The sequence below is a fragment of the Lycorma delicatula genome, chromosome 1, assembly GCF_047948215.1.
Source record: "Lycorma delicatula isolate Av1 chromosome 1, ASM4794821v1, whole genome shotgun sequence".
NCBI classification, from domain to species: domain Eukaryota; kingdom Metazoa; phylum Arthropoda; class Insecta; order Hemiptera; family Fulgoridae; genus Lycorma; species Lycorma delicatula.
This window is the reverse complement of record NC_134455.1, coordinates 22,304,987-22,319,315: the sequence shown is the minus strand read 5'-3', so window position 1 is coordinate 22,319,315 and position 14,329 is coordinate 22,304,987. Positions and strand designations below refer to the sequence as shown.

Genomic DNA, 14,329 nt, shown 5'->3' with positions numbered 1-14,329 from the left:
ATCTTTATCTTTTCACCTTGTACTGTTACTCCGAATCTAAATTGTTCTTTAACATCATTAACTGCTAGTTCCATGTAAAGATTAAAAAGTAACGGAGATAGAGAACATCCTTGTCGGACTCCCTTTCTTATTATGGCTTCTTTCTTATGTTCTTCAATTGCTACTGTTGCTGTTTGGTTCCTGTACATGTTAGCAATTGTTCTTCTATCTCTGTATTTGAACCCTAATTTTTTTAAAATGCTGAACATTTTATTCCAGTCTACGTTATCGAATGCCATTTTCTAGGTCTATAAACGCCAAGTATGTTGGTTTGTTTTTCTTTAATCATCCTTCTACTATTAATCTGAGGCCTAAAATTGCTTCCCTTGTCCCTATACTTTTCCTGAAACCAAATTGGTCTTCTCCTAACACTTCCTCCACTCTCCTCTCAATTCTTCTGTATAGAATTCTAGTTAAGATTTTTGATGCATGACTAGTTAAACTAATTGTTCTGTATTCTTCACATTTATCTGCCCCTGCTTTCTTTGGTATCATTACTATAACACTTTTTTTGAAGTCTGATGGAAATTCCCCTTTTTCATAAATATTACACACCAGTTTGTATAATCTATCAATCGCCTCCTCCCCTGCACTGCGCAGTAATTCTACAGGTATTCCGTCTATTCCAGGAGCCTTTCTGCCATTTAAATCTTTTAATGCTCTCTTAAATTCAGATCTCAGTATTGTTTCTCCCATTTCATCCTCCTCAACTTCCTCTTCTTCCTCTATAAAACCATTTTCTAATTCATTTCCTCCGTATAACTCTTCAATATATTCCACCCATCTATCGACTTTACCTTTCGTATTATATATAGGTGTACCATCTTTGTTTAACACATTATTACATTTTAATTTATGTACCCCAAAATTTTCCTTAACTTTCCTGTATGCTCCGTCTATTTTACCAATGTTCATTTCTCTTTCCACTTCTGAACACTTTTCTTTAATCCACTCTTCTTTCGCCAGTTTGCACTTCCTGTTTATAGCATTTCTTAATTGCCGATAGTTCCTTTTACTTTCTTCATCACTAGCATTCTTATATTTTCTACGTTCATCCATCAGCTGCAATATATCATCTGAAACCCAAGGTTTTCTACCAGTTCTCTTTATTCCGCCTAAGTTTGCTTCTGCTGATTTAAGAATTTCCTTTTTAACATTCTCCCATTCTTCTTCTACATTTTCTATCTTATCTTTTTTACTCAGACCTCTTGCGATGTCCTCCTCAAAAATCTTCTTTACCTCCTCTTCCTCAAGCTTCTCTAAATTCCACCGATTCATCTGACACCTTTTCTTCAGGTTTTTAAACCCCAATCTACATTTCATTATCACCAAATTATGGTCGCTATCAATGTCTGCTCCAGGGTAAGTTTTGCAGTCCACGAGTTGATTTCTAAATCTTTGCTTAACCATGATATAATCTATCTGATACCTTCCAGTATCGCCTGACTTTTTCCAAGTGTATATTCTTCTATTATGATTTTTAAATTGGGTGTTGGCAATTACTAAATTATACTTCGTGCAAAACTCTATAAGTCGGTCCCCTCTTTCATTCCTTTTGCCCAGCCCGTATTCACCCACTATATTTCCTTCCTTGCCTTTTCCAATGCTTGCATTCCAATCTCCAACTATTATTAAATTTTCATCTCCTTTTACGTGTTTAATTGCTTCATCAATCTCTTCGTATACACATTCTACCTCATCATCATCATGGGCGCTTGTAGGCATATAGACGTTAACAATCGTTGTCGGTTTAGGTTTTGAATTTATCCTTATTACAATGACTCTATCGCTATGCGTCTTGAAATACTCCACTCTCCTCCCTATTTTCTTGTTCATCACGAAACCTACTCCTGCCTGCCCGTTATTTGACGCTGAGTTAATTACTCTAAAGTTACCCGACCAAAAGTCGCCTTCCTCTTCCCACCGAACCTCACTAATTCCTACTATATCCACGTTTACCCTATCCATTTCCCTTTTTAAATTCTCTAGCCTACCAACCTTTTTTAAGCTTCTAACATTCCACGCTCCGACTCGTAGAATGTTATTTTTTACTTTTCTGGTGACCCCTTCCTTAGTAGTCCCCACCCGGAGATCCGAACGGGGGACTATTTTACCTCCGGAATATTTTACCAAGGAAGGCGCCTCCATTATTGCTTTTGAAAATGCAGAGCCACATTTTCTTGGAAAAAAAAACAGCTGTAGTTTTCCATTGCTTTCAGCTGCGCAGTACTCAGAGGACTGAGTGATGTTGATATGGCCGTTTAAGTCATTGTGATTTACGCCCCTAACAACTACTGAAAGAGCTGCTGCCCTCTTTCAGGAATCATTCCTTAGTCTGGCTCTCAACAGATACCTCTCCGATATGGTTGCACCTTCGGTCCAGCTACTCTGTATCCCTGAGCACTCAAGCCCCCTCACCAACGGCAAGGTCTCATGATTCATAGAGGAGGAATATGGAATATTGCCTGTTTAATGAAATAAATGTACGTTAACCAAGCTTGTTAGTCATATAGAATCATTCTTTCCAGCAGTCTTTCAGATGAACCTTTTTTGTTATAATAGCATGAAAGAGGTTGAATATTTTTTATATTAGTTGACTGCATGGAATAACGTTTTTATTTTAACTCATGGGATTTAAATTATAAAAATATTCATTAGCAGTAAGATACATAAATTTTCACTTTGCACCCGTAATGTATTGAAGATATTCATTCAACGACAATGAAATCTTTTGAGGGTCAAGTTGGCAACCTTGGGAACATATTTAATTAGCTGTTCAATCATAATTAATATAAACATAACTTCTTTTGTTGATTTCAGAATGTCAGCTCTACTTGAAATGTGTATGCCAGAAAAGCATCGTTCAGTGCTATGATTTTTTTTTTATCAGGTGTGAAACTGGTGAAAATTTACTCAAGTATGTTGAAACAGTATGGTGAAACATGTTTAAACCGCAGTAATGTGTATAAGTGTGTGGAACAGTTTAATTTGAGCAGAACAAGTGCAACTGTTCTTCCTTACTTTGGAAGACTGGTTGACGTTTTGACTACTGCACCGCAAAATTACATAAATGATCTTATTCATGACGATAGATGTGAGTCAAAATTTCCCAAATTATTAGTTTGTGTAATAATAATGTTGAAAACGTGCATTCAATCATTCATGACATGCTGAATTATCACAAAACGTGTTTGAGATGGGTTCCAAGATAGTCGACACAAGCCCTTAAAGACATTCGGATTCGCAATTGTTTTGAGCTCAAAGAATGGTTTGAAGTGAAAGATAAATACTTTCTAGATCGTACTTGTATAATAATCTGTGATGAAATGTGGCTACATCATTTCCAACCCAAATTCAAATGGCAAAGACTTAAGTAAAAACACCCGGATTTGCCCACCAAAAAAAAAATTTTAAACTCACGCATCAGCTGGTAAAGTGATGTTGACTGTCTTCTGGGACTTACAGACCCAATTTTTGGTGACTATTTAGAATAACAATGTACCATGAGCAGTGAGTACTATTCCAACATGCTCCAATAGAAAGTGAGACCCACAATAAAGCAAAAACATCCGGGCTATTTTTAATATTTGTCTCAAAAGGTGTGATTCTTCATGACAATGCACACCCCACATTGCTCAGAGAACGGGAAAAATGCTCAAGAAGTTGGTGTGGGAGGTGTTTCCACATACTCCTTACAGCCCAGACCTTGCACCGTACAATTTTTATTTGTTGTCTACTCAAAAGACTTTTTGAGTGGGCACATGAATGGATTAAACTTTTTTCAAATGGTACATGAAACACTTCTATACAGCAGAAATCATAAAGTTCACAGAACAGTGGAACAAGTGTCTAAATGTTGCTGGAAACTATGTTGAAAAGTAGTGCAAGTTTCATTATCATAGATTAAATTTTTTTTTCTACATCAGTTTGTCTCGTTAATTACTGAACGTTCCTCATAGTAAGTAATAATTAGATTCAGATAGCTAATATCTTTTTTATCACACATTAACGCATAAAAAAAACTGATAAAACTTCTGTAAAATTATAATTAAATATTTGTATTTTACGGTTTAATAATAAATATTACCTGTTCTAAGAATTGTGGAGTATGATCATTAATATCTTCAACTATTAATAATACTAGAGCTTCAGATACTCTTTGTTGATCATTAGATAAAGCTTGCACTCGAAAACTCAACGTCTGGTAAGAAATAAACATTAATAAAATATTCTGCGTATACTGTAAAAAAACTTTATCGTAAAATAATTACATTTTTTAATCTATTAAAAATTTTGATAGTGAAATACTGTGTATGTGGTTCTTATCATTTAACTACAAACATTAAATAAATAAAATAAACATAGAAAATGAAATTTAACATTCTTACAATTACAGGTTATAAATAATAATTTAATAGGTTGGATAAAACTATTTACATTTACAAACACAAATATAAAAGAATATTTTACATACACAAAAAACAAAATATGAAAATCTATTATTACTATTATTTCTTTTATATAGAACAAATATTGGGAAGTTAACAACTTAATTTTCTGTTAGTTAAAATATCTTACTAGAGGTATGATTTGAGGTAGACTTACACAACTGGTAGAATGATATCAATTTTATGATTTCATACATAATTATCAATATTTGGCATCTGCCATCCATGCATCACGTGATTCATAAAAGCTTGATTTGGCAAATCTCAGTATATAAATATTTGGAACTATCAAGAATTTTTCTGAAATAAATTGCTGTACAATAATGTTTTAGTGGCTTATTATATTTAATTCAAACTACCAACTTCTGGCTCTTGAAACATGCACTACAATTGAGGAAGCATCCCAAAACATTACCGCATAGCAAAAAAAATTCGGTTTTTATCTTTTATGACCAAAAAGAGAATATTTTTTATTGGGTATAAGTAAAAAATGAATTAGTTTGGACTCATATTTATGTTTACTTTTTACACTATTTTAATCAGAGGAATACACCCATAAAGTTTAGTAGGAACCTCCTGTAGCACTATGTAACAGCTGGGCGCGAATTAACTCCCTATTGAAAACTGTTTATAACTTTTTTAATATTTAACCGATTATCATGAAACAAAAAGCATCTTTCCTTGCAGTGGTAGAATTTATTACATGATATCTTATTAAAATCATTGCAGGTATCAGTGGCAGACCATGACACAACATCTAACCTCGCGGGAGTGGGCTCAACTGGCATCCTGGTACGAAGTATGGTGGTCTGTGGTTTAAGTACAGAGATAATGGCGAAGTGTGCCTTGGTAGATGCAAAGACATAAGTATTGTCACTCAAAACTAATGGATACAGGTTCTGCACCAGATGTTAGGGGACACTCCTCAACATTCAGGACAGAGGAAAATGGGCAAGTGTTTTAGGAGATGTTCACTTGAAGTCCTCAGAAATCACAAAGACAGGCATCTCATGAAAGTGGTTTAACTCGACACACAACCGGATCTGTTTTCAAGAAAGAATTGAATTTTCATCCATTGAAACCACATTACTGCCAGGAATTATCACGCAAGACTGTAATCATTGGTTGGAATATGGGGAGATGATGTTTGCTTGGTATTTAGACTGGTTCAATATTTTGCAATATCCTGTGATCAGATGGAGTCATATTTCATGTTGGGAGGTTTCTTAACCGACTCACAGTTATTATTGGGCAACAGAGGATCTGAGAGTGGTTGTTGAAAAAAGCCAACATCATCCAAGCATGACACCCATGAAAGTTGTGAATCCATACCTCATTACCTGATATGCTTGAAGACGATGTTCACGATATTGTATCCACATGGGACAATTACAATGACCTAATCTTTATACAACAATAGGGTCCAGGCTAACTTCGCAAGTTCTGTCTGTGCGTGGCTCAACACTTATTTTCCAGGACACTTGTTAGGATATCATGGTCCCCTTGAATGGCCATGATTAGGTTAGGAGTCCTAACCTAATGCCCTGTGACTTCTTCCTCTGGGGATAGGTAAAAGGGGGAGTTTATCGAACAAAACCCAAAAACCCTTGTTGAATTGGAGGAGCCAATTCACCAAGTTCTTGGAAACATACTGTTGAATTATCTGCAGAAGTATGTCGCAAATATCCCCATCCATTTACAAAAACTGGTGGACAATGGTGGTGCTTATGTGGAAATTTAGCAGTGCATAACAATTCTACCACTGAACAAAATGATTTTTATTTCATGAAAATTTATGAAATATTTAAACAATTCTCAATAGGAAATTAATTCCTGCTCACTCTGTATATGTGTACACTATGTGTGCGTGTGTCTGTATAAAATCTTTCTCTCTTTTCATTTTGTTAGAGACTTTTACAGATATTTGTGATTCTTCAGGGCATAATTAAAATATACATTATATTAAAAACATATTAGAAATATTAAAATACATACAGAATGTTTTCTACCTGTCATTAATTTTCGATTTTTGATTAAGAGAGAGAGAGAGAGTGAGGGAGAGTGAGAGAGAGAGAGATAATAAACATAAACAGTAGTGAGCAAATATATTAGTACCTTATTTTCCATATTTTCAAAATCCAATCTTTCAGTCAATTCAATGTTACCAGACGTGTGCACTGCAAAACCTGATGGTAATCTAGTAGATGGTACAAATGTAGATATCGGTAAATTATTTACAGAATCAATAGCTGATAAAACTAATACTATAGAACCAACTGGTTTCTCTTCAGGTACAGACACTCGAATTGTAGGATCACTAGGTGACCATGAACCAACAGTAAACTTTGGATTCAATTCATTATATGCTTGAATATATACTGTTACTTCAACTGAAAAACCAGACAATACCGCAGTAGTAAATGTAATACAGTTTAATTGAAATTAAAATTGTCTTATCTCTATCTTTTATGTGTAAATAAGTTTTTTTTCCTAACTATAATGAATTTCTTCTGGGGTAAAATTCTATGGTTTTCCAAAGAAACATCTGTATACGACATCACAATTTTTTATAAATTTAAATATGTATTTATTTAATACATAATTTAACAAATATAAATATTTAACATATAATACATATCAATACAATATAATACTTTATATAATCCAATTAATTATTTTTTTAAATTTTGTTTATATTATATTGATTCAGTGATAGATAATGATTTCATTAAATAAACAAAATCATAAATGGAGAGAGTTATATTGAAATCAGATAGTTTAATACCTCTACCTACTTAACAAAAATAGAGACTGAATAATATGAGAACAGTATTGGAGATTCAAAAAAAGGATGAAGACCATATTTAACAAATTTCATAAGATTTACATCATAAAATTCTAAAAAAAAGAAAGACTGAAGTCCTTATTAGTTTTAACATAACTTTAAAAAAATTATGATACTTTATTAAACAAAGCTATACATATAAAGCTATGATTTTTGTTCAAGGGTTAAAGTCTACACAAACCATAAAAAGAGGAATATTTAAGAGTTATATTGCCAATATGATTAATTATAATTAAAATAAAAATTTATTAAACTGTTGTATTTATTCAGTGAGGTATGATAAGAATTTAATTTCATTACATTAGTAAAATAAAAAAATCTGGATGCTATACTGTAATCAATCAGTGGTGCTACCTACCAAGTAAAAACAGACTGTATGTTACTAAAATCTACATTAACATTTTTGTGAATTTTTATTATTTACAGATGTAATTTTGTTTTAAAATTTATTTCTACATCAGAAAAATATGATCTTAATGCTACTGATAAATTTTCAGAGAGTTTCTTTTATGACAAAAGATATTATCGCCTGAACCAAAAAAAAGTTCACTAGTTATAATGTAGATTCATGTTATAATCAACTGAACTAAATTACAATGAAGTGCTAAAAACTTCTTGACCCATTTCGCAAAATCTAATTATAATTTTGTTACTTTACCTGAAATAAATATTATTTTTTATTTTACCGTTCCAATTTGCAGGACTGTAGTTCCAATGTTTGCATTATTTCACATCTTTGATTGAACAATGTCAACAAAAAGTATATAAGATATAACTGAACTTATTCTTCTCTTTTACACTTTTCTTTCTAGCTTCCACCAATCCCTGTTCCTGCTTTAGCAATTGGTATGTTATATGCAAATTTTGGAGGAAAAATATCAGTCACAATAATTAAAAAGTTATTTGCCAACTTCCAGGACAGGGATTTCAGGATCGATGATATAGTAAGATCTCACTGAAGATTGAATGAATGAAGATGATGAAAATAGCAATTCTGGGTTTGCTTCTCTATCATTATCAGTTTTCTCCATGAATGTTATTGTTTTTTTTGTCTGCAGTCATTTAAAAGTTATCGTAAAGAATTAAATATTTTGTCCAAGTTAAAATTTAAAAACTCCTCTAGCTGGCAAGAGATATCATCTCATAATCTTAAAATTATACAGAAATAATTTGCTTAAGTTTTTAGTACATTAAATGAATGTACTAAATCTTTAACATGTTTTCATCTTGTCTTATAGAATCAATAGTTTTAGACCTCTTAAAAATAAGGGAAATAAAAAAATTGTTACAGGACAAAATACTGAGTTACAGGCTGGTCAGTTGATCTCTGTCCAAAAATTGCTTAAAAAAGTAATTCACAAAAAGGTGACTAAATTCTTAGATAGATCAGTCTTTTTTTGATAATTTGGTATCAACAAGAACCTGACTACTTTTATCTTCCCTGGATTGATATCTATTAACAATCCATTAGAGAAAAGATTTGTCCAGAGCTTTCAATTCTGTTCTTTATATTGTTTTGTAAACTATGGTATAGGAGGTGTTTCATTAACATTAATAATGTCACTTTTAAGAAAAAGGACTCAAGTAGTAGAGCCGAAATTAAACTTAAGTAATGAACAAAAAACCTCTCTTGTCTGATGAAAAATTCTAAAATTGGGAATTCCAAATGTTTCTATAAAGACCTCTTATTGTCACTGATTTATGTTTTGGATGTTACAAAACTGACTGATGCTAAGTAAGTTATGCTGACAATACATCATTTGTATTCTAGGTTCAATTATGCAATTGCAATATACTGTAATACAAATAAAATATACTTCTTAAAGTAAATAAAACAAGCTTTTGATTTTCCGTTACCCTATTTACTAGAATACTGGGGATGGAGAAGTACTAAGTAACTAATAGAAATAAAAAAATAACTGCAGTGTAAAGAAGATAAAGATTTGTGTATATGGAAAACTTCAGTCTGGGTTTTTGTTTTTTGAATACTGGCATATCATCTTACCTAGCATGTGGTATCAAATTATAGACAAAAACTGTTAATTGCAAGCTTAACAATTGTGATTCTATCTGGGAGTTCTCATTTTAATACTATAACTTTTTTAAAAATAATAATGTTTAAATTGTGTTTACTTTATAATAATAAATTATACTTAAGAAACATAATTTACGTAACACTGATTTAAGTCATAAATTTCCTCAATTTATTATTTTGTGGTCAGGGATTTCTGAATTCAGAACAAATTTATTAGTAGTTTTTTTAAACATTATTATTTTTAAAAAAGCTATAGTATTGAAATGAGAACTTCCCAGAGATAGAAACACAACTGTTAAGGTTCAAATTAACCGTTTTTGTCTATAATTTAATTTCCCTTTCATATAAAACAGCCAAAACAATTATTTAAAATGAATTACAACAATTTTAATTCAGTTTAAATAATAATACTTCATTTTTATTTAATTATTATTACAATAATAATTATAACCAAATACATCATTATAAGACAAAAAAAAATATAAAAAATAGGAAAGTATATCACTTATTAAGTCAACAACTAACTGTATTGTGTGATAAGGTCTTTTCATGCTGAAGCAAAACTTACTGTGACCTTAGAAAGTTTGCAGCCTGCCAGTAAAATCATTTTTTTTTAATCAAGTAATTTCAAAATTAATTCTGTTTAACTCTAGTATGAAATTTTATAATTTACTATTTTAAATTATTATTGTTGAACTTGATACAGGAAATTTAATATATATATATATACTGGTGTAAGAACAAAAAAGATAGATCAGTACCGATTAAAAGACCATATATCCAGTATTGCAAATACCTCAGGGAAATAAAAAAAAATTAAGGAAGATGACATTAACAAAATAAAGAAAAATTTAAGATTGCATATGTGTAGAACTGAAACAAACATTCATTAGAATTAGTTACAGAAAAAAGATTGGCAATTACAAGATCTCAGTATTGAAATTATCATATTTATTTTTAAAGGGTCCCTTTAAACAAAGGGAACAAGGGAATTGTTCACATAAATACAGTAAAATAAGAGCCACACAAAGGAGTACAAAGTAGATGTAATATTATATGAAGATATATACATGCCTTATGTTCTTGATTTTATCTACCTGACTCAAACCTCGACGTAATAGTATGGGCCAATGAGAAAAATTGACATATTAAGACACATATACATACTGTAAATGTAAACTCGCAACTCTCCCAATCAAAATTTCTAGCATCTGTTATGGCAATATTTTAATAAAAATACTAATCGATAAATATACACAATATTTTTTTATATCAACAAAATAAATAAAAATAAAATAAATTAAAAAAAAAAAACAAACTAAATTTGAAAAACTGAACTAAAAAATGGAAGAAATATTACCTTTTTAATTCTTTAAAGCAAGAGTTCTTTATAACTTTTGAAGTCAGAACCAAATTAAAGCCTTAATCCCAACAAAAATGTAAAAATATCTCCAAATAATATTTAACTTATTTTGTCAAAAAAATAATTTTCAAAGAAGCAAGAAAGATACAATGAACCATCACAGGAACTTCATCTACAAAATCAAAAAAAAGAATTCATCAAAATCAGTACATCTGACAAAGAGTAAAAGACTAGAACATACGTATGAAAATATATAAACTGCTTGAATTAAAAATTTGTTAAATGGGTAATAGGTATATATTTTTTTCAATTAGAAATGTTGAAAATTTAAATTTGAAAAGATTCATGTAAATTACTTAAGAAAAAATTGAATACGTATGTTGAAATTTAACTATTAAAAAACAAAACTGACTGAATTGTGAAAAAAAATTTTAACAGCATCAAATAACTAATTTTGTCTATAGTTTGGAAATAACAGCTGATCATTTATTTACTACTTTTTTATCAGAATGAATTAATTAGTCTGCATAGGTAGGCAATATTAACTGATCAACAATTAACTTTTTGAAACGGTGTTTGAATAATCTTGATGGTGGAATTTGTATTGCATTAAGGAATCGGTAAGATTCGGTGTACAATTCAGATAACAGTTTTTCAAAATTTAGTGAAAGTTTCTTTAATATGTTATCTTTACTATGTTATCATTGGTTGATTTTGTTTCTATTCTTTTGACAACATGTTTACCAATGTGATGAAAATCTTCAACAATTGCTTCTTTGTTAAAAATTAACTTACGTTCTTTCTCCTCAAATACTGGTTTTCTTCCATTTACATGTGACACCTGAAAGAATAAATTTTGCTGATAAATGTCAAGGAAATAACTGAAAAAAAAACAGTTAGAAAAAATCATATTTAACCCCTATGAGACTAATTATAAACCATCATTTAATTATAGAATCTAAAAAACATTCTCTTGCTACCTATTGAGGATCACAACTTAACTACTAATATTACCAGTACCTATGTTTCTTATTTTCTCAAAATAAAAAAAAAAAGAAGAGAAGCAACTAAATGTTGTTTCACATAACTTATTGTGCTTCAAATGGTGTAATATACTGAAATACATACTGCTATTAATTCCTTTTTATTTTATTAATTTTTTAAAACATTGAATCATAATTTATATGTTGTGTGTTAATTTGAATGCTGAAATAAAAAAGAAAAATGAAAAATTATGAAAAACCTATATTTAACTTGCACAACAACAAAACAAATTTTAATATTTTATTTTATCCATCTTATAATCTATACTATTTATATAGAGTAAAAGTTTCTTTCAGAAAAAGCTTGTCTTTGAAGATTCACTTCATACAAACCACTTAATAAAAATAAAATTGGGTTTTATATCTTAATATGTTCTTTTCTGTATTGCTGAGGTGAATTTCAATTTATTTGAAGACAGATAGTAGGGATTGTGGAAAAGGTCAGAACTGAAAATAAATCAATTATATGCAAAAATATTTTTTTGTGCATGTCTACAAAAGAAAAAAGCAAATGTCAATGAAAATAAAAGCCTTTAAGTAACATCTGTAATATGAGAGCTATTTATAAATTAATTAATACTCAATTATTATTTATTTATAGATTTTACTTATTATTTATCTGATTAAGTAATACAAATAAATTTAAAAAAATTTACAACACAAAAGTTACATATATACTTATGTTACTTCTTGACGTAGTCAAATAATTCAAGCACTTGTGTTATGACACGAGTTTGTTTATTCTCTATTCAAGGAATAGCATTGTCAAAGTACCTATCCAGACATTGACACAATCATTTATTATTCCTTTTAAAGTGTTGAGTAGTCCGAAGATTCTTCAATTTTGTGAACAGATTAAAATCTGACATTGCCAAATTATGGCTCTGTTAGGGGGATATTTTTATTAGATTTGTATCATTACTCCTCAATACCTTTATGTTAAAAAAAAAAATAAACTATTTATTAAATTCATATATATCTTGAATACTTTTTATATTTTTTATTTTTCTTGTAGATTACTGGTTGAATTTTTACCTCACTTAAAAATAACGTATATTTAATTACTCACACGCATATAATTAGATCTTAACAAAACATATCTTTCGGAGGTAATTTGTCATTAAATAAACATACCAATTTGTCTTTCAGAAGTAATTCCAATTGATTTGATACATAAACATATGAAGTTTTTGTTAATTTAAATTTATTTTTAAGGAGAAATTGTACAATGCGTTGAGTTATAAGACGACATCTACAAAATGGAGCATCTGGTGTATCCCAAACCACAGATTCACAAGTACTGCCATCTTGAAACCGACGTAATTCTGATTTTGGACTCCAGAACTTTCTGAATTCAGCACCCTGTTGGAATCAATTAACCCAATTAATGCATTCTAATTACACAAGAACAAAGATGAATTAATTCCACAAAAGAAAATTTGAAGAGAAATAAATAGTCTTATTTTAATAGTAGTGAAACAAAAAGTTTATAATTTTTTAAAATTATTCTTAGGTGGTCAAAGTAACATTTTATAACAAAGTTAATTTTACACAGTTGACACATTTGCTGCTATAAGTGGGACAGATAACACCGTGTGCTGTAATTCCTCAGAACAAAATTTCCATTGTTACAGTATATATAAATCAAAAACATTTAATTCATATTGCAGTGCAGATCTTTTCTAGTGGTTATTTAAATCAGTTATGTTGACTTTTTTTCAATATTGTTAAAAAGTTCATGAGGCTAGGGTACTTGTCATCACAAATCAGTTATTTAACAACTGATTTTCACAGTCATAGGTTATGAAGTTCAAATCCTAGTAAAAGTTAGTTGTTTTTATACAGATTTAAACACCATGGATACCAATGTACTTTGGTAGTTAGGATACAGTTAACATGTACATGTTGTGCTACATGTCTCAGGAATGGTCGGCTTGAATCTGTATAAAACTTCACCTCATTTGCATGAGATACATATCATTCTCGTCTCATTGAAACTACGGGGAGGGAGGTTGCTTATTGTTCATTATTTGAACAACTACAACATACACAGGAAATAAAAAACTATTGTTAAATGTAAGTAAATATTTCTGAATTTATAGTTTTGGATGAGTTGTTCCAAACATTTCTTTTAATATTTTTATGAATAATATGTGTTACAAAAATACTTAGGTGTATTTTATGCAAAGTTCCAAGTATTATGCAAACTTCCTCCTAAAAACGTTACACTTTAAGCTGACATAAGAAATTGCATAATAATAGGTTTGATATATGTGCAGGTGTACACGAAGTTCTCCTGGGTCTTTCATAACCTATTCTACTCATCAAATAATAGAAAATGTTTAGATAAACGTATGTCCTATAATGGTTTTTGCAAGTTACGGCTAATGAGATGTTTCATTTGGAGTTCAGCTACCCAGATGAAATGAGGTCGTACTGAAATTTTTAGATGTTAATTTAATGGCAGAATTAGCAATTTCTTATGGCTTTTGACCTGCAAAATTGAATAAAACAGGTCCCAGAACTGTAGTTTTAGAGAAACCTGGAGTGAAAACC

General features: G+C 30.2%; 1 protein-coding gene across 1 annotated transcript in view; it reads right to left on the bottom strand.

Moving 5' to 3' along the window:
- LOC142317435 (uncharacterized) overlaps positions 1-8,363 on the bottom strand; it is a 57,007-nt gene extending 48,644 nt beyond the window's left edge. Inside the window, exons 1-3 of the mRNA XM_075354001.1 lie at positions 8,240-8,363; positions 6,603-6,877; positions 4,127-4,240 (exon numbers count right to left, since the gene is read on the bottom strand). Coding sequence (XP_075210116.1) covers positions 4,127-4,240; positions 6,603-6,877; positions 8,240-8,363 — 513 coding nt within the window. The remainder of the gene's footprint in view (positions 1-4,126; positions 4,241-6,602; positions 6,878-8,239) is intronic.
- Positions 8,364-14,329: the final 5,966 nt, after the last annotated feature.